Genomic DNA, 26,726 nt, shown 5'->3' with positions numbered 1-26,726 from the left:
TGGTTTTATAGTGCTAGCCCACTGAGATACCATGCCGCAGTGAAGCATGAATACCCCACTCAGACACATTATACTGACTCCGAGCCCATTAATGCCGAGCGCCTTTTGTTTATCATATGGTATGTGGTTATAGCGGAGACTCAACTCACCGTTTAAGACTCGTAAACAGATATTAGTGACTTACAACTAACATGTGTATCAAGTTTGTTATACTCTATTTGTACACACCCTCATTGTTATATAATGACACGTGTTTCGTATTCACCCCAGGAGAATGTATCTGATGCATTTGTTTTATAGACAATATGTTTAGATGACCTGGTCAACGAATAATTTATGAGATCCCTTGTGTCGATAGAGACAATTCATGTGTGAATTCATATGATCATAAACAACATAAACATAACATCTGTATGTTATAATACAGACTCAAGCACTCCTCAATCACACTGACTGACTGAGTTTGGTTTTACGCCGCTTTTAGCAATACTCCAGCAACATCACGGCGGGGGACACCAGAAATCGGCTTCACACATTGTACCCATGTGGGGATTCGAACCCGGGTCTTCGGCGTGACGAGCCAACGCTTTAACCACTAGGCTAAAACACACACACACACACACACACACACACACACTCAATCACACACACACACACACATACACTCAATCACAGCCACACATTGGATGTTAGAGATTGTAGTGCTACATGATATATGTTTATGTACAGCACGTCAGCTGTGCAGTTGGTGATGATATGTACAAGTGTCTATGACTACATAGATCATGTGTGACCTATTATTATTAGATGTCAGTCCATGAAGAACCATCCTTAGCTTGAGAGCAGGGGCTGGTTGACGCTGGGTGATGCTTCTGTCCCTTCTGGATCAGCGTTCTTCAGGCGGGAATAAGGGCTTTTCCTGAAAACAGTTTGTGCAGGTCACCAGCATTTCACATACATTAGACAGCATTAAAAGCAAGAAGACCTCACGTTGAGACGTCAACACTGCGTTTGAGTTCGTGAGTGAGTGAGTGAGTATGTTTTACACCGCATTTAGCAATATTCCAGCAATATAACGGCGGGGGACACCAGAAATGGCCTTCACACATTGTACCCATGTGGGGAATCTTCAGCGTGACGGGTGAACGCTTTAGCCACGAAACTCTCTCAGCAGATCAAACAGCTTACTGTACGAAAACCCTCTTCCATACTGTCCAACTGACAGGACTCTGCCATGCATCTCAAAGATCTCAGCCAGATTTCAATCATGCTACCTTGCTAATAAACCTCAGCCAATTACCTTACTCTGATACCTCAGCCATGTTACCTTACTCTGATACCCTCAGCCATGTTACCTTACTCTGATACCTCAGCCATATTACCTTACTCTGATACCTCAGCCATATTACCTTACTCTGATACCTCAGCCATATTACCTTACTCTGATACCTCAGCCATATTACCTTACTCTGATACCTCAGTCATATTACCTTGATACTCTGATACCTGATACCTCAGCCATATTACCTTACTCTGATACCTCAGCCATATTACCTTACTCTGATACCTCAGCCATATTACCTTACTGATACCTCAGCCATGTTACCTTACTCTGATACCTCAGCCATGTTACCTTACTCCTGATACCTCAGTCATATTACCTTAGCCATGTTACCTTTACCTCCGATACCTCAGCCATATTACCTTACTCTGATACCTCAGCCATATTACCTTACTCTGATACCTCAGCCATGTTACCATATTACCTCAGCCATACTCTCTGATACCTCAGCCATATTACCTTACTCTGATACCTCAGTCATATTACCTTACTCTGATACCTCAGCCATATTACCTTACTCTGATACCTCAGCCATATTACCTTACTCTGATACCTCAGTCATATTACCTTACTCTGATACCTCAGCCATGTTACCTTACTCTGATACCTCAGCCATGTTACCTTACTCTGATACCTCAGCCATGTTACCTCTGATACTCTGATACTCTGATACCTCAGCCATGTTACCTTACTCTGATACCTCAGCCATGTTACCTTACTCTGATACCTCAGCCATGTTACCTTACTCTGATACCTCAGCCATGTTACCTTACTCTGATACCTCAGCCATGTTACCTTACTCTGATACCTCAGCCATGTTACCTTACTCTGATACCTCAGCCATGTTACCTTACTCTGATACCTCAGCCATGTTACCTTACTCTGATACCCTCTGATACCTCAGTCATGTTACATATTACCTTACTCTGATACCTCAGCCATGTTACCTTACTCTGATACCTCAGCCATGTTACCTTACTCTGATACCTCAGCCATGTTACCTTACTCTGATACCTCAGCCATATTACCTTACTCTGATACCTCAGCCATGTTACCTTACTCTGATACCTCAGTCATGTTACCTTACTCTGATACCTCAGCCATGTTACCTTACTCTGATACCTCAGCCATGTTACCTTACTCTGATACCTCAGTGATACATGTTACCTTACTCTGATACCTCAGCCATCAGCCATGTTACCTTACTCTGATACCTCAGCCATATTACCTTACTCTGATACCTCAGCCATGTTACCTTACTCTGATACCTCAGCCATGTTACCTTACTCTGATACCTCAGTCATGTTACCTTACTCTGATACCTCAGCCATGTTACCTTACTCTGATACCTCAGCCATGTTACCTTACTCTGATACCTCAGCCATATGTTACCTTACTCTGATACCTCAGCCATGTTACCTTACTCTGATACCTCAGCCATGATACCTCAGCCATGTTACCTTACTCTGATACCTCAGCCATGTTACCTTATTCTGATACCTCAGCCATGATACCTTACTCTGATACCTCAGCCATGTTACCTTACTCTGATACCTCAGTCATATTACCTTACTCTGATACCTCAGTCATATTACCTTACTCTGATACCTCAGCCATGTTACCTAATGGATCTCAGGCAGGTATCTTCCTTAACACTGGGCACACCTTAACACTATACCTCTGTCAGTAATTCATTGTAAAGGCACTAAAGTCAGTAATTAATTGTAATGGCACTAAAGTCAATGTGGGGTACGCTCGATTGAAAGGATTGCATATTTCAGACGCTTTGCGACAAGTAGCCGTCTCAACGTTGTGATACAGAAAAGCAGACCCAATGCACTGTATTCACCGGTATGCATGATATCTTCTGAAATATGATACTGACTAGCTAAAGTGATCCTTGTACATGACAACAGGTGCAGGTATATATACAAGTTGGTGGAAGCTCACGATCGATTTATACATGAGCTACGAGCCTACGATTGAGACTATTGTGATAATCATTGCATTCAATATCATGAAAAGATGATATGGTAGTTCTGTGTATATGGTTGTTGATTAGTTATTCACCAACCTGCTGAAGTTCCTGGCATCTTCTATAGTCTCTGGCAGATCTCTGTTGAGAGTTTCTGGTAGAGTAAGATCGAGAAGACCCGCCATAACAGACAGAACTCCGAACATAAGAAGAGGTAACGCCCGCCCCCACTTCCCCTCCACCTCTTTACCCTGGAAACAAAGATGGAGGATTACAGCCCTACATGTCTGGATAAACGGGTTCCTTTCGATAGTGCAAACAAACTGCTTCAAAGGAAATCCGTTAATTAAGATTGTAATCTTTCTAGTGAGATTTTGTTTTTGTTACAAACCTTCCAAAAGTAGTAGCTCCCGAAGCCTGGACTAACGGGAGAGTACGATGCTACTGTTGAGTATGCTTTGTTTATAAACTCATATTTCCACACTAACATCACAATAAGACAGGTTTGTGTGTTAGGAAATCAGAAGTGATCCAGGTTTAAGAAGTCTACACCTTTGATGAAACCTGTTCAAACTGTAAATAATTTCATGATTCTGGCGAGGTCTAAGGGACGTAGCTCGTCCCCCTTGACTGCTGTTTCCCCGATCGTGATGATGGAGTGAGTTTAGTTTTACGCCGCTTTTAGCAATATTCCAGCACTATCACTGCGGGTGATAAATGGGCTTCACACATTGTGCCCATGTGGGATTCGAACCCGGGTCTTTGGCGTGACGAACGAATGCTTTAACCACTAGGTTACCCCACCGCCCCTCGTGATATTGGAAGTGTCAGTTGTTAGATTGGGTTCATCGTTGGTTTACGGTTGTTCTAATGGCGGGGTGGAGGTTAAATTGTTAACGGCTGTTGCAGAGCAATGGGGTAGGAGTAGATGTATTTCAGACGACTTGAGCACCTCCGACCCCTTTGAGGATATGTTACGTAATAGACTAAAACTTGTGTGAAGTTCAACAGAGTTAGTGAGTGAGTGAGTATGGCTTTACGGCGGGGGGCACCAGAAATGGGCTTCACACATTGTAACCATGTGGGGAATAGAACCCGGGTCTTTGGCGTGACGAGCGAATGCTTTAACCACTAGGCTGCCCCACCGCCCTTCACCAGTGTTAACTGGAACCCTTGTTTCGAGATGATAGTTAACACTTATCAGGTCTATGAAGTAAAGGACCACCAAACACACATGCACATGCACACGCACAGGCACCTACCAGGTCTATGAAGTAAGGGGCCAACATGCCGCCTATCCTGGCAAAAGACGAGCTGAGGCCTAGTGCTGAACTCCGTACAACAGTCGGGAAGATCTCTGTTGAGTACACAAACACCACACCGAATCCGCCCGCGACACACATCTTCCCAATCATTGACAGTGTGACTGTGCTCCACTGGTTGGCTGTGGAATAAAACGTGTTGTCTGTTATACATCCATTCTTTTGTGATAACAGAAAAAAACCCAGTAAAACCATTTTTGTAACTCCGCAAGAGAGCGTAATTTTTTTTACACGCAGATACGTATTTTAGTTTATTGTCAATAGAACATTTATCTGAATGTCTTCATTAACGGATATATAGAGAATCTCACCCAAGTGTCTTCTGATATCAAATATATCAACACGAGTTGATTAAAGTTACACATATTTTTACAATAATCAACGAGTGTTGATATATTTGATAATCAGAAGACGCGAGGGTGAGATTTTATTTATCATCAAAAGCATTCTTCATCATTTATCAGTAAAAGAATGAATTTATCTGAACAAAAAAACTTCCATTAGGATTCTTGAGCAGTGACCTCAGTGAGGTCATAGCATTGTGACGTCATCAACTTTATGACATCATAGCATTGTGAGGTCATTAACTGATAATGTAATAGCATTATGACGGTTAAATTGTTGCGATATAGTATGACCAGAAATTATTGAGAATTTTAGGAATGTTTAATCGGATTTCTAGTATAAACAACCTTGACCAGCTATCAAGTGCTTGGTTTCATTCAAGAGAGACAACTCCGTTAATCCTTTTTCATTAGTTTGTGAAGAGTTATCCCCCTTTGTTTACTTACTAGCAGAGGTCATTTTCAGTGATCCTCAGTATGGATGATTTAGAGAAGAGGAAGTTGATTTTAGAGTAGTATAACAAGGACATCAGATCAGCTAAAGTGATTTCAAGTAGAACAGGCATCCCTTTGTCCACTGTTTATCGTATTTTGAAAAATATTGCAAATGGATATGGCATTGAGCACCAGGGAGGCGCAGGTAGGCCCAGAAATATTGACTGTCGGTGACAGGAGGCGGCTTGGTATTCTTGTTTCTAAAAACAAACGAAGGAGTTTAGAAAACTTAAGGCTGGATATGATTGATAGAGGAACTGTGGCTGTCTGTAAGGAGACAATTAGAACTGAGCTGCATGCAATGGGTTCGCAGAAAAGTCGAGGAATTCCATCACCGATCATGAAACCTGAACAAAAGGAGCGAAGGTTGAACTGGTTCGTACAGCATAGAAATTTTAACTGGGACAATGTGATTTTCTCAGATGAAAGTTCTGTGTAGCTGTTTTCTAATACACTGAAATTCTGGACCAAACAAACTGAAGAACCTTTGTATCAGCGCCGAAAGTACAGTGCGAAATTTAACGTGTGGGTTGGCATATCTGTGATAGGGGAACGCCCCTCTGTGTATTTGAAGGGGATATGAACAGTGAACGGTGTTCAGATATTCTCGAGGGACATTTACTTCCATCTGCTCACGTGTTCTATGGAAATTTCTGGATTTTCCAGCAGGGGAACGATCCAAAACATCGTTCAAAGCATTCACAGGCCAGGTTTCGGACCCCAAATATGACATCATTAGATTGACCAAGCTATAGCCCTGACCTAAATCCAATAGAAAATGTTTGGGGACTTATGAAGGAAAGTGTCAATAAGAAAAATCTGACAAATATTGCTGAAATGAAAGAAGAGGTGGTCCGATATTGGGACAGCATGGACCACGACTTTCTAACTTCTTTGATCAGTAGTATGCCCCGCCGCATTGAAGCCTGCACTGCTGCCCATGGTGACTTGACAAAATACTAACTGTTCACCTGTCTTTGAATCTGGTGTTATGTTCTGCTAATATTCACATTTAATAGGTGAGTAATGAGTGAAAAAAATATAAAAAATTACAATCTTAAATTCTCAATCATTTCTTGTTGTACTGTATCTACAATCTTGAAAGCGTCCCAGCTAAGACAGATCCGACAGAAGTTAGGACATCCTACCGTTAGGATAAGACGATCCTATCCCTGTCCTAACTTGAGCTACCTATCTAGCTAGGGTAGCGAGCTCTTCAGTAGTCGAGATAGAAAAACCTTCATCAAGTTGGGCATTACCCTAAATATTACCCATGATTCATTGCACGAAAACACTTCTATTAAGGACACCTAAAATCTTGTTTACAAGATAAATGGAAAGACTAGAAATCAAAGTAAAAAGCTTGAGAGACGGTGAAATTCAGCTTTGGTGGACTCAGTAGATCCAGGAGGAAACATCATAGTTAAAATCAAAGTTAATATCTTGTGTTCAGAAAATTAGAGTGAACTCGTACTGGAATAGATTTAAAATATTTAAATGAGATTTTTTAATATCTATTTCTTCGAATTACCATACTTCCAGAAAAAAGTACTAGTATTGTATTATTCATCATTTTATCATGAATCATAATGAAGTTTGTGAAATTAATTTATTCAACAAGGAGATAAATTGTTTATTTCAGAGTTTGAAAGTCTGCCCAAAAAGCTAGATGTGTGCAAAACATATTTTCATTTTATTTATTTCGGTAAGAATTGAACAAATCTCTTTTGTAGGTCTAAATATCGCGATGGAGGACACCAGAAATGGTCTCTACACATGGTACCCATGTGGGGAAACGAACTCGGGTCTTCGACGTGACGAACGCTTTAACCACTAGGCTGCCCCACCAACCCAAGAAATACAAGAACCGTATGTCGCACCATCGTCCACATATAAAATAGTGATGACTGAAAGTATACAGGCAGCGCCCCCTAGCGTCATGAAGGCACACAGTAGTGCTTTCCTCCCGATTCTGTTCATGAGCAGCAGACAGAGGAGGTTGGCTGGGTACTCCACCAGACAGGCCAACATCGAGTTGAGGTGCAGGCTGCCGGCACCAAGGTTGTCCGTGTTGGACGACAGACCGAAGTAGGCAAGACTCACTGTCATCCTGAAACATACCATTACCGAAATTAAGTTTAATTGTTTGTTAACGCCGCACTCAGCAATATTCAGCTACATGAGGGTGGTTTGTGAATGGTGATGATGTGTCCGAACAATTCTGTGATTGACATCATTTATTGTCTGTCTGTCTGTTAACGATGCACTCAGCAATATTCAGCTACATGGGGGGTTGTTTGTAATGTTGGGATTGAACTCATGAACAAAGCCATTGTGGTGCCATTAAATTACTAAAAAAATTCAAAGAGGTGCCCAATCATTCATTGACTGGAAATTATGGAACTTCTTACCAGGAGTAAAACAGTACGACTGTTCTGAAGAATAACGTCCTGTGTGTGAATAACTGCAAGATGTTGGTTTTGGGCATTTTCAGTTTGGCATCCATGTCTTCCTTTTCAAACTGCAGAGCACTGTCAGGTATTGTGACCTTGTTGACACGTGCAGCGTGACGTATAATCATTTCCGCTTCCTCCAACCGGAAGACGTTGAGCAGCCATCTTGGTGACTCAGGGATTATCCTGATCGAAGTCGACAATTAGAATTTTGAAGCTTACAATATATATCTGATAACAAACCAGTTTACTTCTGTATAAATCAGGCTAAATGATAATTTTAATTGAGGCTATTCAGGTAAACGTTGAAGACAAAACGATGAGGTTTGATAAGCTTGTTACAATATCATTCACTTGTACGCCACCCTTCTTACCGCCTTGGTCTTCAAAGGACGTCAAACCACTCCACTTGATCGTGGGCTCGAGACCAGTGCTCAAATGTTGCACCAAACTGGTTTGTGTCTACGAACTGCATCACGTTGTGGTTTGTCCACATAAAGATCACATGCCCGGGTGTAACTAAACTCCCTTGCATATAGGCTTTTAATTTAGGGCACTCGCACATTTCTTATACTGTGAACACGTATAATACATAAAGCCGACCTACCACCAGTATATCAGGAAGACTGCCACAGGTGTCGCCATGACCAGCTCCAGAGTGTGCCAGTCTCGGATGAAGAAGGCCACTCCCGTTAACAGGGCATAGCCACTGGTGAAGAAGAATAGGATGATGATGCCGGCCAACGCCCGTTTAGAAGGACCAACAAATTCCATGCCTAAAATACAGAGGGAAAGATGGGGGGATTATGTCGTAGAAAGACAATTTAAATTCCATACCTAAGGTAAACAGGGGAAGATCCTGGATTATGTCGAAGAAGAACCAACAAACGCCATATCTACCACTTAGAGAAAGATGGGGTGTTTACGTCATCGAGGAAGAGTCGTGGTCAAAGGGTTATGGTCGGCTCATGACAAGCATGAGGTATGGGACATTTTCTATCAAAGAAGCCCACCGTGACAGATACTGGACACACTTGTAGTCCCATTTTTAGCAGTGTCTAACGACAAGCAACTGGATGTTCCTGTCTTTCTCTGTCGATGGAACCCACTTGGAAGAAGCATCAACGAAGGCTAAAACCAACTTGGTTTGATTTGGTCTCTTTGGCGATGGTTTCACTTCAGTCTTGATTCTGGTTTGAATATTTCGCATTTTACAACAAGTCATGTCTTACACGTCCTTCTCTTGTGTCTGGATTGCTACGAGACGTTACTTTATGCACACAACAGCACGCATGCCACCCCACTTTACATTTAACTAAATGTCAGGGAAATGGTATATGGACATGAGTAAGTATGGTTTTACACCGCTTTTAGCAATATTTCACCAATATCACGGCGGAGGACATCAAAAATGGGCTTCACACATTGTACTTATGTGGGGAATTGTGACGAGCGGACGCTTTAACCATCAGCCCACCCCCACCGCCCCCACAAGAAATTTATGCAGAACATACCAATCACGAAGCAAATGGTGTACATCCCCGCAGTACTGGCGCCGTTGATGAAGCGGAATACAACAAAGAGGGCGTAGCTGTTAGCCCAGTTCAGAGCAAGACCACCAGCAAATAGGATCGCAATAGAAAGGAACAGCGCTTTCCGTCGCCCGAACCTGGGAACAGAGACTGTGTGTAAGGCACTTTCGTTTACATTTACCCATCCGTGGTTGGTTGGTTGGTTGGTTGGTTTGTTGGTTGGTTGGTTTGTTGGTTGGTTGGTTGGTTGGTTGGTTGGTTGTTTAACGCCGCACTCAGCATTATTCCACCTATATGGCGGCGGTCTGTAAATAATCGAGTCTGGACCAGACAATCCAGTGATCAACAGCATGAGCATCGATCTATGCAACTGGAAGACGATGGCATGTGTCAACCAAGTCAGCGAGCCTGACCATCCGATCCCGTTAGTCGGTTCTTACGACAAGCATGGGTTACTGGTGACCAATTTTAACCCGGAACCTCACAGGTCCATGCTTTGCGAGTTAGAGGAATACCACTGACTGCATATTTTTATAGCTTGGTGTACGTTTCTTTTTTAAAAAGAAGGCTACTTTTCGGAAAGGATATAGTGTATAAAATGTGTCAAAAATTGGGTTTCTTTGTGTTATCGGAGGCTTCGGCTAAACCGGTAGTAAATGATGTAAAACGGCGAGGAGGTTTAACTTTGTAGTGTTTAAAATCACATATTACTCATTACTAAGTCTTTCTCTATTTTGAACTAAATGTAATGACAGGAGGAACACTTTTATATGGATAGACAGCAGCTTTACTGCAATAGCTGCTACGTGTCGGTGTAGATGCTAACACCGTTATCAGGCAAGTGACTGAGTATGGTTTTAAGCTGCATTTATTATCAAGCAAATGAGAATGGTATTAGCATCTGGATCGAAACCGCTATAAAGAAGCTGTCTATCCACCTAAACAAATTCTGCATCATACCAGCTTCCAAATGCGACTTAAAGAAGTCAAATGTAAGGCGTCATAGCAGGTTTGTTTGCCTGAGTGTATCACATAGAATGGTATATCTATTCATTTTTCTTCAGTCATATGTAATTAATTTGTTCAATGTAAAATCACCATGCGGCGGAAACAGAAGCCACACATATTGTCATGTCGGAATTATTTACCAGTGAAACTGAGAATTAATTACCTGTCTCCCAGGGCACCGAATATAAATGCTCCCGCAAAATATCCCCCCATGAAGATCATCTGTGCGTTGGAGGACTGCATGGAACTGTTGCAGACCATGTTTAGCTGTAGGGAAACAATGGTTCTAGTGGAGGGATTATACTCATTAATTGTTGCTTGATATAATAAAAAACAAAGACGAAGTACATGCAGTTTTAAGCAATATTAAAGATGTATACTCTTGAAACAAATACACGAAAATGTAGTAAAATTGGAAATATCTGACTGCTTATGGCTCATATGAATACCAAATATGAATGCTAAATATGAATTTCGCATGTTTGCATGCATTGGGAGAAATTTATGCGAGTTGAATGAAGTACAGGCAAAAAATTACCGAAAAAGTGGGGAAAACGCAAGAAGGCAACCACGTGGCGGCCCAGAACAGCAACATGAAATGAACGTGCAACATGATGGGTTTTCATTTGTCTGACATCACAATCGTACAGCAAGTGAAAAGTGAAACATGCCACGACTGACATGCTGAGCGAAAACAACGCCATCTGCCGAATGCAGATAAATGACGCGGCTTCGGCTGTCGCCAGGGTTTTCCATTTTGTGACGAGCACCATTACAAGGCGAGTTAACACGTGACCTATTCAGATCCAGTCGACCACGTGTCGGAATCGCAGCACAGAACAGATTCATACGGGTTCGTCACAAAAGTGATACTCTCACCACGGTCACCTCTACGGCAATACCAGGATTGCGTAGGGTTTAAGTCCTGACAGTGAGAAACCATCTACGCGCCTCAAGCATTGCCCGAGACGACCGGTTCGAGGCGTCATTCTGACAGATCACCATCGTTGGCTGCGACGTCATTGATGTCAAGGACATAGAGTATTGCCACAATAGCGATGGCGACGAGTTTGGTTTATTGACCAGTCACGTTTTGCCTCTCAGTACAGACGGAAGACGTCGTGCAGAACGTTATGCTTGAAACTGGACACGTTTGGTGGCGTGAGTGTAATGATGTGGGACGCCATCTTTCATAGTGAGTGAGTGAGTTGGATTTTACTCCGCCTCTAGCAATATTCCAGCAATATCACGGCGGGGGGACACCAGAAATGGGCTTCACACATTGTATGTACCTATGTGGGGAATCGAACCCGGGCCTTCGGTGTGACGAGCGAACGCTTTAACCACAAGGCTACCCCACTAATCCCATCTTTCATACAGGAGTACAGACTTGGTACACGTCCAGGGTTGGTTGGTTGGTTTGGTGTTTAACGCCGCACTCAGCAATATTCCATCTATATGGAGGTGGTGTGTAAATAATCTTGTCTGGACTAGACAATCCAGTGATCAACAGCATGAGCATCGATCTACGCAATACACGTCCAGGGAAATTTAACGGCACAACGAAGCACAGATGACATTCGACGGCCACACGCCCTTCCCATTATACAACAAGCGAACGTCATGTTTCAACACGACAACGCCCTACTTCACACGGCATTAGCTTCAAACCGACCAGGTCACACGTTGTTCCCAAGCGAACGTAACTTGGTTACAGGTTACAGCGTTACAGTCATACGCAGGGCTTACCTCTGTGGCAGCGGTTGACTGGAACACGGACTTGTCGTACACCCATCTGTTGCACCCTATGATGGTCCTGTTGGAGGATCCTGGGCTGGAGAAGTACAAGTGACACTGGTCATACTGGAGCTTCCCGTCACGTTCCACAAAGGGAATGGTCTTGTTGATGAGCTCGGCGTGGTACTTTGACTGCACAGCGTACGTGTCGTTGTTGTAGCCGGGGATCGCGCATCTGGAATAATTATGATAATTCTTAACTTTTTGTTAAGGTGGGCTTTTGATCACTTCAAATAGTATTCAAGGGATAAACCCAATGTACTGAAACAACAGACCCTTCACGAACCTGACGTTCAAACATCTGACCGAGAGTATGTTTGTTGGGTTCAACACTATCTTTTAAACTTGAGGTTAAATCATGAAATTACAAAGTAATGCCAACCCCTAGCATCAGTTAATGAGACTGAATGCTGAAGTATGCGGTCTAGCATGTAAACGTTAAGCCCCTAATCTAGACAAATAACTTGTTTGGTTTTACGCCGCCTTTACAAATATTACACCAATGTCATGACTATAAAAACCACACACTGGCTTCCCACACTGGACCCAAGTGGGGAATCAATGCCGAGTATTCGGTGTGACGAGCGAGTTGGTTACCCCAATAGTAGAGCGATTTTTGGGGTCGTGTACCAAACCTGTTGTTATCCCGTCTAGCCAGCATCTTACGTTACGTACGTGAACTATAGCATTTATAAAATAGGGGATTTTTAAGAAACAGGTAGCACAATGACTGATAATTTATATCTTTAATGAGCTAAATATTTCACCAGTGTAACAACGATATCTCTGACTGAGGCTTGCATTAGTTAGATGACCATGGATTTTGTTAGATTCTTGGCCAAAGCACCCTACTGTTCATCACGTCATTTACCATTAATTATCGCGTGAATCCGCCTATATCCTCAAGACAATCCCGGATTCGACGAGGCATACTCCTAATCAAACGTCCATTGTCTTGGTTACTTCCATTCGATTCTTCCTACAGGGTACGTTCACTGAATTAACAATATCAGAACACCTTTCACTCTGGTTTTACTAAATTTATCTACAGCAACACATTGACGTGTTTCACTGTAAATGTCGAATTTCCTCCGTGTTAAAATAACGCTTGCACGAAATTGGTGTGTTTGCACGTTATGAATGACATAAGCATTTTCAAAATCCAAACAATATCACCCTAAAATTGAATACCCCCTACTTAGTGGTATATATCAATAGCAGAACTTCTTTGGTGTACATAGACTGTATTGTTTGATGTATTTCTACCCACAGTTTAAAGATATATTACAGTTTTGTGTACAAATCAGCTCAAGGGGAAAATTCTCAAAACATTGTGAACTCTGCAAAAGATACTGTAATGATTATGACTGCCATGTAATTTTACACTGTGAACACTATATGTACAACAGAAATAATTTCTTTTCAAAACTTATAGATCTCTTTGATGTGGATGTTTATGTACAAATAGAATTATTATCTGAAGATGAAATGTTATCACTATTTTCTGGGGGTGAACTACTAGTTACTAACGATATTGATGAAATGTCATGGAGATGTATGATTGTCCTCTTCTGTAAATACCTATATTCCTTGCTTCCCTCACTAAACTGTGCATTCTAGACCTTTCATTTTTCTTAGTACATGTATATATGACTATATGAATGTGTTGTGAATATATTGCTGTGATTATTTTGCTGTAAATATGTCATGTACATGTTCATAATGATCTTCGGACTACAATCTGGAGGAAATAAAGAGATTCATTCATTCATTCATTCATTGACGTGTTTCACTGTAAATGTCGAATTTCCTCCGTGTTAAAATAACGCTTGCACGAAATTGGTGTGTTTGCACGTTATGAATGACATAAGCATTTTCAAAATCCAAACAATATCACCCTAAAATTGAATACCCCCTACTTAGTGGTATATATCAATAGCAGAATGGCTATGCACGTCTGTCTTCCCTCATGATTAGTATGAAAGATGGCATTTATATGAAAATATATGCATGGCAGCGGAGTTATGTGGTGTTAAAACACAGGTTGTACTTATGCGCCAGGCTGTTTGAACCAGTAACGATTAACGTTGTGAAGAAACACTTTCCATTCGCACATCTCATAGTGCGCGGGTTGCAATGACAGTTCATTAAAATTCAACAAAAATACGATAGAAACAACGATCTGCATTGGGTGTTCCCTTTATTCGGTTTTATAAGTTTTCGGCCTAAGGTACTCGCCGTATATCGAGGTAAGGAACCAATGTATGTTACATCCTGACGAAACATCTCAAATATCTGGACACAGGGTGACAGGCGACAGACAATGCCAAGCATAACCTCTGGGTACAAGAACCACGTGGTAGTTAGTCACTGTGTGATCACGTGGTAGTTGGTCACGTGATGAACTGCAGCAAGCAGTATGTCATGATTCAGGAATGCAGCTGATGCGCATGGTGTACGTATTTGTATGTAGCTATACGTGTCTCCCCAAGCGTGTCCAGTCAAGGGGCCGCCCTATCATTAGTGATAGTCAAGCTTCATAAACTGCCGAGAAAAGAAACTATACACCCATGTTAGATGGTGACTACATACAACTCAAAACATACAGCCGAGGCCCGTTTACGCTGACTCCGTATTTCCAAAAATCCCGCCTTCCGCGCGAGTTTTTACCGAACTAATTCGATAGTAAGGTATTTAATACAGGTATCACAAGTGTGTTTCGGCAACTGTGATGTTTTCATTTGTAATTGTTTGGTAAAATCCAAGTTTGAAGTTTATGACTCATATACATACTTCTGCTGGTGTTCGACAGGGATGCATGTTAAGCCCAGTTCTCTTTATCCTCTATATTAACGAGCTAGTGGCAGAATTTGAACAGAGCGAGTTGAGGGGGATATTTGTCCAAGAAAACTTGAAGGAAATTTTGTTACTTTTATTTGCCGATGATCTTGCTTTGGCCAATGATACAATTTTAGGATTACAAAGGAAATTAGACTTTCTTGAGAAAGCTTGTATTATATGGGGCTTTGAAGTAAATTTGGATAAGTCAAATGTAGTAACATTTAGAAATGGTGGCCCATTAAAAAGGACAGAGCGGCGGTCGTATGCTGGTACAGAATTGAAGTGTGTTTCGTATTATAAATATTTAGGACTCATATTTTCCTCAAGATTGATTTGGTCCAGGGCGTGTGAAACTCTGGCTATTCAGGCCAAGAAGGTGCTGTTTCTTGTTTACAGATTAATGACATATCTCCCCTCGTTACCATTTCATTCTGTAACTAAAATATTTGATTCAAAAGTTTCTCCAATCCTCTTATACGGCTCAGAGATATGGGGCCATACATTCAGGCAGTCAACAGAAAAGGTTCAAACTGATTTTTTAAAGAAGTGTCTTAGGGTCTCCAGAAGAACATCAAGCAAAGCAATTCTTGGTGATACAGGCAGAAGTTATTTGTGTGTTAATTATTACAGTCGTTGTATTAGATACTGGTGCAGACTTATTCGAATGGATAGATCAAGGTATCCCAGGGCTAATTATGAAATGATGAAACATTTTGATGAACAGGACAAAGTATGTTGGGTTTCTCGCATTCGAATATTATTGTTTGAAACTGGCTTTTCGTACGTATGGTTCACTCAAGATTGCGGTAGTATTAACGTTTTCATGAATTTGTTTTCACAAAGATGTAGAGACATACAATTCCAAAATTGGCATTGTAAGATCCCAGGGTCATCATTTCTAAAACATTACAGTGGTTTTAAATCTGTTTTGGATGTTGAAAAGTATATTCTTGAATTGTTTCCCGAAAAAGACCTGTTGAGGGTATATCGTAAGTTTCGCCGTGCATCTCATAAATTGAAAGTTCAGTTAGATAGATTTAAATGTTATGATAACCCAAATGCGTTACTATGTACCAAATGTCTCCTGGGCTGTATTGAAGACAAATTTCACTTTCTATTTATTTGCCCTTACTATAAGTAAGCAGACAACAGTTTTTACCTGAATATTATTATAAGAATCCGTCTGCTTAAAAAATGTATCAACAGCTAGCATCCACTGACACAAAACTTTTCAAATCTTTGTCGTTGTATTTGAAAAGAAACTTGCCAATTTGATATTATTTGTGAATGAATGATATACCGGTATGTGCACTGTGTGCAGTTATTATGTATTAGTAATATGGGTCACATGTTCCCATTTCGCCTACATCCCATTTTGCCTACAGTAATTGAGGATGGCAAGTCATCCACCCCTCATTCAGTGAATGGGATGGCCCACATTTCCTGCTCAGTGTCGTCAAAAGAATATGTTCACTGTTTTGTTTTGTTATTTTATTAATTAAAGTGGTTTGATGCTTAATAATGCAAATTACTGTAATAGGTTTGAGATCAAAGTCACTTTATATCTATGTTGATAAGATTTGTTGTTTTAATAAAGCCTTAATAAAGGGTTGTGAAATGTTGTTTGTGATGTCAAAATGGCAAACGCATTTCTTCAGAGAGTAGAATTTATTACGACACAGAGAGGCGGGCAGCAAGTTCTATATGATGGAAACGTCAGGTGGCAACACACTGGAAGTGTTTTCAGACAGGATGCAAGGCACGTTGCAGTACCATAGGGGACCACATCACCATTGCATCTGACCACTGCCATCCCAGAGAGAATGAAGATCATACGCGTCTTCTAAGCCGACTCCGTGAACGTGTGCAGGCCGACATCACCCCAGTTCAGCAGATCTACGATGATGAGCTGAATGCAGCTGAAGACGTGAACGCAGCAACCATGCCATCCTTCAACAGCTTGAAGTCCGGACTGTATCGACAGCGAAGCAAGTGCATTCCACCTCTTCCCCAGTCTCGAGCTGAGGTTGATCTGCAAGAACCTTGGACTCAGACCCTTAATGGCCACCAGTTCCTGTGCATCGACGACGGTGTTGACAAGCTGCTCGTATTTGCTACAACTGATATGCTAGATATTCTGAGTGAGGCAGAGACCCTGTACATGGATGGTACTTTCTTCACATGTCCCAGTTTGTGGGCGCAGGTTTACATTGTGCATTGTATGGTGGACGAGAAAATGTACCCTGTTGCATTTTCTTTGCTGCCAAATAAAACCAAACAAACTTGTGAGAGACTTTTTACTCTGTTGAAGAACACCACTGAGACCGTTACCGGTACGGTACCATCGCCAGAAGTAATCCAGACTGATTTTGAAGCTGCCGTCATTAGTGCCATTGCAGAAGTGTTCCCCGAGTCGTCACCCCGTGGATGCTACTTCCATTACTGTCAGGACCTTTGTTGACTATGGCCTGGCTCTCGATTACAAGGACCAGAACCTACCAGTCCACTCACACGTGAATAGAGTTGGTGCCTTGCCCCTGCTGCTTATTGGTGAAATCCACGATGCCTTGATGGCTGTAATGGATGGAGGACCCAACACTCCATCCATCCAGCGATTCAATGACTACGTCACGGCCAACTGGGTGGACTACGACGCAAGCTTCCAAGAGAGACATGGAACCAACATGAAACTATTGGCCCGAGAACTAACAACCACTTGGAAGGCTTCCATCTGGGACTAAAGAAGAGGTTGAAGAAGTCCCATCCTAACCTCTATGAATTTGTCAAGGAAATCAAGAAGATTGAGTCAGCTGACCGACGACTTCGCTTGCAGATAGACCATGGTGCTGGAGTCCGCTCACGTCCTCGCAAGTACAAGGAACTGGACGCTAGACTGACTCGCTTGAAGGACCAGTTAGCAACTGGAAGAAAGACAGTGCTGCAGGTTCTGGATGCAGCTGGACATTTAATTAAACTGCAAATAAATTAGATTTGTTGAGAACAATGATATGAACTTGATATCGTCAATGACTTGATATATAACTTGATATATTTGTGCTTATGTGATTTGATATAACTTGATATGTTCAAGTTTATGATTATATTATTTGATATATACTTTATATATATATATACTTTTAAAATGGTCAAACCAACTCAACCCGATTCACAAGTTTGTTTCTCATTATTTGGGTTAGTCCATTAAACTACAGTGAACAGCATACAAATCCTATGTTCACTCAAGTGTAAATTTGTTTTGATAAGGGTGTAGGCGAAATGGGATGTAGGCGAAATGGGAACAAGCCCCCCAAATACTAATAAACTTGTCACTTGTCACACTTGTCACTTGGCTCATATAAATGATAAAAATTGTATTTGACACAGGTATCACCACTGGATTTTGGAGTTCCGACGACTTTTTCTGGCCAAGTAACGTTTTATATCTTTCGTACATGTTTGGTAAAATCAAATTGTGAGGGGTATACTTTTTGTTTGGTCCGAAAGTTAGCAATATGTATTTAGTAATAAACTTAAAATCCCAGATGGAAATATGAAAAGTGACAGCTTGATTTTCTATTTGGTATTCAAACGCCGAAGTAGAAAACCATACAAGCGACAAAACCCTTTCCATTATTTAATGAGAATTTTCTGTCAAAGAAACATTGAACAATTTCGATTATATTATAAGCATGTACTATTACTCACTGTCAAAGAAGAATTACTTTCTTCCAGTATTTTCGGGAACAAATCGGGTTATTTTCAATGTGTTAGGCTATGTGTTTTCTCCTTCATCAAGAGGAGTAAAGATTTTCATACCACAAATAAAAACATATTCATTTTAACGCTTCCATGTGTCTATCAAATATTCTTTGTTCAAATAAGATATAAAAAAGGTCCTGTTCCACAAAGTGAGTGAGTGAGTGAGTTTGGGTTTACGCCGCTTTTAGCAATATTCCAGCAATATCACGGCGGGGACACCAGAAATGGGCTTAACACATTGTACTCATTTGGGGAATCGAACCCGGGTCTTCGGCGTGACGAGCGAACGCCTTAACCACTAGGCTACCCCACCGCCCCTGTTCCACAAAGCGTTCGTTGTGATTTGATAAACTATAGAGTTACGACAGGTCGTAACGTTACGAACGCTTTGAAGGTCGGTACGCATAATCGGAAATATGTTCAATAAATTATAGTTTCATCGGTAATTTATGTTGCACGTATTTTGGTAACATCTGCAGATAACATTTTCATCAAACCTTGTGCAGGTTTCATCAGACACGTAATATTCAACTCCTCGTTTACATACAGAAAAACCTTATCCTGAGATTAATGAAACATATGAACAGTTGCATAATGTGTTTCCATATCATTGATACCGTATATCAGGAATACATTTACATTACATTTGACGGGTCTGAGTGGAGCAAAATACATTTTCATTCCTAATATGTTTACATACGAGATGGAAACATACGAGGATAATAATCTCTTTGAGATGATGTCATGGTTGAAATTATTGAACTTAATACTTGTTTACCTGTTAATTATGTTTAGATACAGCAGAGTGAACTGCACCATTTATTATACAGTTCAGTGATTCAATGATACAATGGTTTCAGGCATGTCTATTCACATAAGCATTCCCACTCAGAAAATGTCTATCTGAACCTTTGAATGTTAAGCAGTGGGCTTTTATGCAAGTTTGTCTTCAATCTAAGTGAGTGAGTGAGTTAATATTTAACATCACATCGGCAATATTACAGCCATATCGTGACGAGTACAATTTAATTTATATCAACATTAAAATCAATTAAGTTAGAACATAAAAAATCTGTCATCGAAGGACTAAAACTACTTGAGTATCACAGCGCTTTATCTAACACTAGTACACTATCATTACAAGATATCACTCTAGACATTCAATCTAAGTATAAAGCTTACAAAAGGAAACTTCTCCTAGGTGACATTTACCTATTTTACTGATTGTGATATAATTCAGGGATTTACAGGACGCGAATTCCTGCGTCCTATACGCATAAAAATTGACAATGGACGCAACGAAATTTTATAGCGCGTCCACAGGGACTCAGAAAAAGTCCAAATACCTTTTGTAAAAATTCTTATCAAGTGACAATAAATTATCACTGACTGTGCTACCAGCTGGGTTATGGTATTGGTATTATTTATTATTATTTATTAATTACTGTAACAATGTGATGATGATGATACACAATACAATAACAGTATTTATAATTATTATAATATACCAGGCACATAAAGAAACTGTGCATACAAAAATTTAAAATTTATCAAACCTGTGTAGACACATAAGGATTTAAACTCAGAGATTAGTGACATGTATCCAACATGCATGCACGTGCCACGTTCCGTGACGTTAGTGGGTTCGTCCTTGAGACGTGCAATACGTTGTTGCACGTGCATTCCGGGAAAGAGAAACAGAATAAATGAATGCCACACAATACTGTCACTTTGGAAAGCTCAACCCCTGCCCTTGCGATCGTTCAAAAAATTAAACGGCTATTGAAACGCATAGCATGCCAAGGCTCACGTCTGCACAACGTCATGAGGCCATTGGGATGGTCCGTGAAGGAATGTCTCAACGACAAGTGGCTGCACATTTCCACTGCCACCGGAACACCATTTCTGCACTGGTGAGACGCCACCAGAAGACAAATGACGTCATCGATCGGCCACGTTCTGGACGTCCACGTGTGTAACAACGCCAAGACAGGACAGATGGATAAGGGTGACCCATCTTCGCCACAGGTTTCAGACTGCAGTGATGACTGCCCGAACCATCCCAGGACTTCGCCGTATCCACCCCAACACAGTTCGACAACGTTTACGTCATCACGGGATCAGACCACGACGTCCCGCCATACGGCCTATCCTGACACAACGTCATCGACAAGCTCGCCGAATGTGGTGCCGAAATCATGTCCGCAGACCCTTGTTTTGGTGGAGAAATGTTGTTTTTTACAGATGAGTCCAGGTTTAACATTTCCCATAGTGATGGACGTCAACGTGCCTATAGATGCGTGGGAGAACGTTATGCACAGGCCTGTGTCTTGGAGTGGAATCGCTTTGGTGGTGGTTCTGTGATGATTTTGGGTGGAATAACAGCACGCCAAAGAACTCCTTTGGTGATTGTTCAGGGCAACTTAACTGGTGTGGGCTACAGGGATCAGATTCTTCGACCTGTGGCAATTCCTTTTCTGCAACGTCATGGCCCTGGGTTAACATTCCTACAGGTCAATGCCCGCCCTCATACGGCAAGGGTTGCTATGGATTTCTTGCAACACCACAACGTTGACTTACTGCCTTGGCCTGCAAATTCACCGGATCTCTCCCCGATAGAGCATGTTTGGGACGAGATGGATCGACGTCTACGCCGTCTTCCTCATCCACCAGATAACGTCCTTGACCTTGCAACAGAACTTGAGAAAATCTGGCGTGACATCCCACAAGCCTTCCTTGCACGTTTGATAGGCTCTATGCGTCGTCGATGCACTGCTGTTCTCAATGCCGACGGTGGACATACCCGTTATTGAGCTTGTGACATGACCGTTTGACCCCTGTCCCGCTTGTGGACTCGTGACGTCATTGTGATTTACTTTTCAATTGAAATTCTCCCGACTTGTTATGGTCTCATCATCCCTCCATTAAAGTTTATATGTACCTTTGACATTGTTATCGTACTTATCCACTGGGATAATGTTTTGACAAAGCACAGTTTCTTTATGTGGCTAGTATATTTAAGTGTCTGGGACCCCAATTTTGTTGTCCAGGTGCCCTGAAAATAAAGAGTATGAGTCCCAGGGACCCTCAAATACAGGTAAATCCCTGTATAAGTTAGTGTGAAATGTTTTTTATCAGATTGATAAACTGATAAAAATGTGTATTTTATGATAAAGTGAGATATTTGAAGTTCGAGTTTTAGTTCACTTGATGAGTGAGTGAGTTTGTTTTACGCCGGACCCAGCAATATTCCAGCTATGTGGCGGCGGCCTGGAAATAATCGAGTCTGGACCAGACAATCCAATGATCAACACCATGAACATAAATCTACGCCACTGGGATACGATGACATGTGTCAATTAAGTCAGCGAGCCTGACCACCCGATCCCGTTAGTCGCCTCTTACGACAAGGACGGGATGGTGAAGATCAATTCTCACTTGAGATGATGTAACAAGTTGATCATTCTCTTTAGTGAAGAAAACACTATTTAATATTAGTGAACCACAACTCACAGAAAATCCGACAAGTTAACATTAAAGGTCACATGCAACGTAAAACACAACTTTGCAGATTCTGATACCTTTCGGTATGGACATACCGAAACAAATCGTCAAAAATGCAAATTCAACTTATAAAGTTGAAAAATAACGCAATGAAAAAAAACGCGTGAAATCGGAGTTCAAACGATTCACTAATTTTCCCCAGACTTTTCTGGGGAAAACGGGTTTCAACAGCTGGGCTGCGCTCATAGCACGTGCGCAAGTAAATAGGTTCGCGCAGCTTGGAAGCGGGTTGTCGGGTGAATACTCGGTGAAGGCTTTGGTGTGAGCTATTTTTCTAATGTTATGTTGATATCTCACAGGCGCGAGCTTTTTTATATGTTATGACAGTAAATTAACTGTTTATATAATTTCATTTGTCTATTTCACCTCACGTTCTTCTTACCGAGACACTTTCTCAGTTCGATACTTAAAAGCAATGTCATTATTTAGCGTTGACAGAATTTCTAACTGTGATATAGATATGTCGTCACAGACAAAACTCAATGTCTTGTTTTATTGACACCTGTGTGTCTGCCTGCCTGTCTGCTAATGACAATATTCAATACACAGCTGCTATCACTGACCACATGCAATTTGAACTTAACACCTATCAGGCTATACACCATAAACAAAACGCATTGATTTATGGCCCGAGTTCGGTCTCTGTCACATTATGTAATTACACAGACAGGCAGGTGTGATACTTGAACACATGACATGTTATGATGTCTGTTGATTGCAAAATGTTATACACAAAAAAATGAGCATGTATTTACAAAACCCAACATCTCTATATATACACACACAATGAGCCGTGCATGAGGGCGGCATCTGCAAATGAACCAGCCGTTACACTTGAGTGCACACCCACCCGCTCTGACTGGGTTCGGTATCCCGGCTGCTTCGTTTCGAGGGAGGTAAACCCAAGTACAAAATATTGCACTTTTGATTTGCGATTATACGCTTATAATTGTGTTTATTTGTTTTTTCATAATCAGCAATGCATATTATATGTCATGAAGAAGTGATAATTGTGTTTTAATTATGTTTGATTTTTTGGTTGCATGTGACCTTTAACAAATTTGAATTCACGTTGTTGTAATTCATTTAAATTAAGTCTATAGAATGAAATACTTGTCAAATGAATACAAGGTGGAATTCACTGATATTAACATACACGATTATATTTGTCTTTTTGAGAAAACCCCTTACCTGTGGTCGGGGACATTGAGAAGGTAAACATTGATCATCATCCGGACCCCATGGGGAATAGCTGGGAGGCACAACAGGAAGTACACCCATTTCTGGTACCTGCCGAACTCCCCAAGATGTCGTAAAATATCGTCGAAGTTCGCCATGTTCTCCGAAAGCGAGGTAAGGTAAGAACTTTGTTCTGAGATCACGATACGTAAATGCCCACAACACTGACGTGTAGTAGGTCAGTAGGTTACTGTACGAGGTTATTCACAGACTGGTAGAGATCCGCTGTAACTTGAAGGACATCGACCAGTACTACACACACTGACACGGCGACATGAAATTGACAACCACAGACGTCGACCCAAGACTAGCACTTCCTTGTACCTTTACAAATATAAATAGGATGCTTTCTTCCTAACAGTGTGATGATACGGTTCGTAGGCATCACAATAACACGGTCTTGTGACGACAAACTGAACATTTAGAAGGAAGCGCCCCTTCGCCTTCAGTTCGTTTCGTCTGCAGGGTAGCCTAATGAAAGGTTATGCACCAGTGATTTGAGCGGCAACAAGCTGACAGCTTCTGAAGGATGGTAAATTTGCCCGTGTAAAGCAAGAAAGGGAAGAATCAGCTGAATGTATACTGTTCAAAGTTGTGCTCTCTGATAATGATGTACAACAATTCTGTCACAGTATAATCAAACAGCCCGTGCACCACGTGCTGATGACAGCCCGCCACGGTCCTGAAACTGAGGTCCTGTAGGGGTTATCTAATCATTGTGTAACGTGATATTTCACCCTTTTCTGTGGGATGTCATCAAATCTTGATCTTTAGCAAACTTTGAGAAGTACAAACCCTGTATTTACATGTAGATGTGAGGGTATTGCCAGACGTACAGATCACATGCCGGTGTAGTACTATTGAGTGACATGCAATTATTCAGTGATTTGAAGCAGTCACGGTGTTGCCTGATGTATGTATACTCATTCAACCACACGATGACGTGTTGGTAATGACTGGCATACAGTCATTCATCTACATACAGCCAACTCCTTCCACTGATTAACCCACATGAGAAACTAACCGAGCAGTTCAGTGGTGGTGTGTGGTCTTGTGCATAGAGGTGAGGTGAAATTGGGTTTTACGTCGTGCTTGAGAATATTTCGCTCATATGACGACGTGCATGCGTGTGTATGTGTATGTGCGGCTGCTTGTACTAGCCCAGACTTAAGCTGGTTTTATAGTGCTAGCCCACTGAGATACCATGCCGCAGTGAAGCATGAATACCCCACTTAGACACATTATACTGACTCCGAGCCGACCAGTCCCTGTTGTACCCATTAATGCCATTAAGGCACACGCCACACATGTTGTCTCACCTTACGCAAGCGAGTTTGTTCAAAATTGCCTCTGTTCACCAAGCGGTGAATTGGTACCCGATGGGATAAGTCGTATGACTCTTAACCTTGTAGCACCTCACTAGCAGCTTGGGTGAACCAGGGTAATAATGTCTTAGGGCCTTGAGCCATGCACAAGTGCGTGGATACAGACGCTTCATGCATGTCCATTATTATTAAGTGATTGATCAGTTCATATTAGATAGAGATTCAGGGTGACAAAACACGACTGTGAGACAACCTTCCCTTTTGAGAGCAATGTTCCAGTAACCGAAGCCTTTGGCGTCTACATTTCACAACTTAGAGATACAATCCAACACACCATGGACATAAGAGCTACAAAAGATTTTTGCTCAAAATGCTGTTTGATCATGTATACGGACTACAAGACCTCAGTAAAGCTTCTAGGCAGTACAATTTTAGGGCGGTGGGGTAGCCTAGTGGTTAAAGCGTTCGCTCGTCACGCCAAAGACCCGGGTTCGATTCCCCACATGGGTACAATGTGTGAAGCCAATTTCTGGTGTCCCCCGCCGTGATATTGCTGGAATATTGCTCACACCCATGCTTACAAACATAGCTGTGTAGTCTGAAGACTATACTTGGAGAAAGATACAGACACTCAGAATGCGTATTGTTTCATGAAACAATCAGCAATGCGGCATCTGTATTCACAATCATAAACAATGGCCCAGGTCAGTCGCGTCCCACGGCGACTTCCCTCTGTTATTTCATCAACACAAAACGTCTTCCCTAGATTGATATACCATGGACGTTTAATACAAAAATATAGACAACCGTTCCCCAAATATGTTCCTAAAGCGAAATATGATTCACATTCTTCAAGAATGAAATATAGTCAGAGTTATTAGAATTACTATTCTATCTGTAAAAACATATTTGACAGAGTGAAGTAAGATTCACTTTGGGCCTTCCTCGAACATACATTACTGGAATACCTTTAAAAAGAAGTCCTTTCTAGCACGCACGTACACGTTACTCCAGGCACATACATGAAACACAGAACTTGTTCTCTCTCACTGATACATTTCACCTTCAAAACGACATTCCAGGCGACAGGGTTTCGAATCTCTGTTTGCACGATAATTTTCAAAAATACAAATCTAGACTTTTGCAATCGTTTATTGTTTTTATATGTAATGATTAACATATATTTCAAATTTGAACGAAATCGGTGAGGAAATGATGTTTTTAGAACATTCTACCGCTACACTCGTTACATAATACCATAGAAATAGAGAAGGTTCGAACCCCTGTATTCCAGGAAATGGTTCAACAGTTACTAGCAGACAGATGTTTGATAAATCTTTTGGATGTCGGTTACATTTTACCGGTCGTCGTTTTTGTAGAGAAAATATATGACAGCTAAGTAAACTAAACAAAACTATAATATGTGTTAGTAGTAGGGGTGAAACGGTATTCCGCGGTATTAGTTGAACCGCGGTATTTTGCCTTCGGTTCGGTATACCGTAATGCAATCCAAACATTCGGTGTTTTCGTACCGTCATTTTATTAACCCTTTTTAAACCTTTTCTAGAAAACGAATCTTTTTGTCAGAATCTATCTCTTGTCAATTTTTCTGCAGTGTGATCATATCTAATACTGACCAGAAGACCTTGTACCGCAATACTTACCGTACCTTGGTAAGAGCGTCACGTTTCACCCATAGTTAGAAGTGTTTTACTGTCTAACTTCAAGAA

General features: G+C 41.3%; 1 protein-coding gene and 1 long non-coding RNA gene across 6 annotated transcripts in view; both read right to left on the bottom strand.

Annotated features, from left to right (window-relative positions):
* LOC124263329 (organic cation transporter protein-like) overlaps positions 1 to 26,726 on the bottom strand; it is a 53,509-nt gene that overhangs the window by 8,846 nt on the left and 17,937 nt on the right. Inside the window, exons 2-11 of one of the 3 annotated variants that reach the window (XM_046697909.1) lie at positions 23,624 to 23,769; positions 12,221 to 12,443; positions 10,635 to 10,738; positions 9,446 to 9,600; positions 8,539 to 8,707; positions 7,890 to 8,117; positions 7,359 to 7,588; positions 4,580 to 4,761; positions 3,417 to 3,568; positions 664 to 919 (exon numbers count right to left, since the gene is read on the bottom strand). In XM_046697909.1, coding sequence (XP_046553865.1) covers positions 832 to 919; positions 3,417 to 3,568; positions 4,580 to 4,761; positions 7,359 to 7,588; positions 7,890 to 8,117; positions 8,539 to 8,707; positions 9,446 to 9,600; positions 10,635 to 10,738; positions 12,221 to 12,443; positions 23,624 to 23,769 — 1,677 coding nt within the window. In that variant the 3' untranslated portion in view covers positions 664 to 831. Of the gene's footprint in view, positions 1 to 663; positions 920 to 3,416; positions 3,569 to 4,579; positions 4,762 to 7,358; positions 7,589 to 7,889; positions 8,118 to 8,538; positions 8,708 to 9,445; positions 9,601 to 10,634; positions 10,739 to 12,220; positions 12,444 to 23,623; positions 24,373 to 26,726 lie in introns of those variants that run through there. The other 2 variants (XM_046697907.1, XM_046697910.1) reach the window with 2 other exon arrangements.
* On the bottom strand, positions 1,855 to 2,710 carry LOC124263330. 3 transcript variants are annotated; one of them, XR_006894818.1, is made up of 4 exons: positions 2,571 to 2,710; positions 2,263 to 2,478; positions 2,016 to 2,218; positions 1,855 to 1,895 (listed from the first exon to the last, which is right to left on the bottom strand). It is a non-coding gene; the product is annotated as an uncharacterized LOC124263330 (long non-coding RNA). The 3 variants fall into 3 exon arrangements; XR_006894819.1 differs by having other exon boundaries at positions 1,856 to 1,976; XR_006894817.1 differs by having other exon boundaries at positions 1,856 to 1,990; positions 2,030 to 2,218.

The sequence above is a fragment of the Haliotis rubra genome, unplaced genomic scaffold (assembly GCF_003918875.1).
Source record: "Haliotis rubra isolate DU_JTF1 unplaced genomic scaffold, ASM391887v1 Scf88, whole genome shotgun sequence".
Classification (NCBI taxonomy): domain Eukaryota; kingdom Metazoa; phylum Mollusca; class Gastropoda; order Lepetellida; family Haliotidae; genus Haliotis; species Haliotis rubra.
The sequence above is the reverse complement of the archived record's forward strand: the minus strand, read 5'-3'. Positions and strand labels throughout refer to the sequence as shown.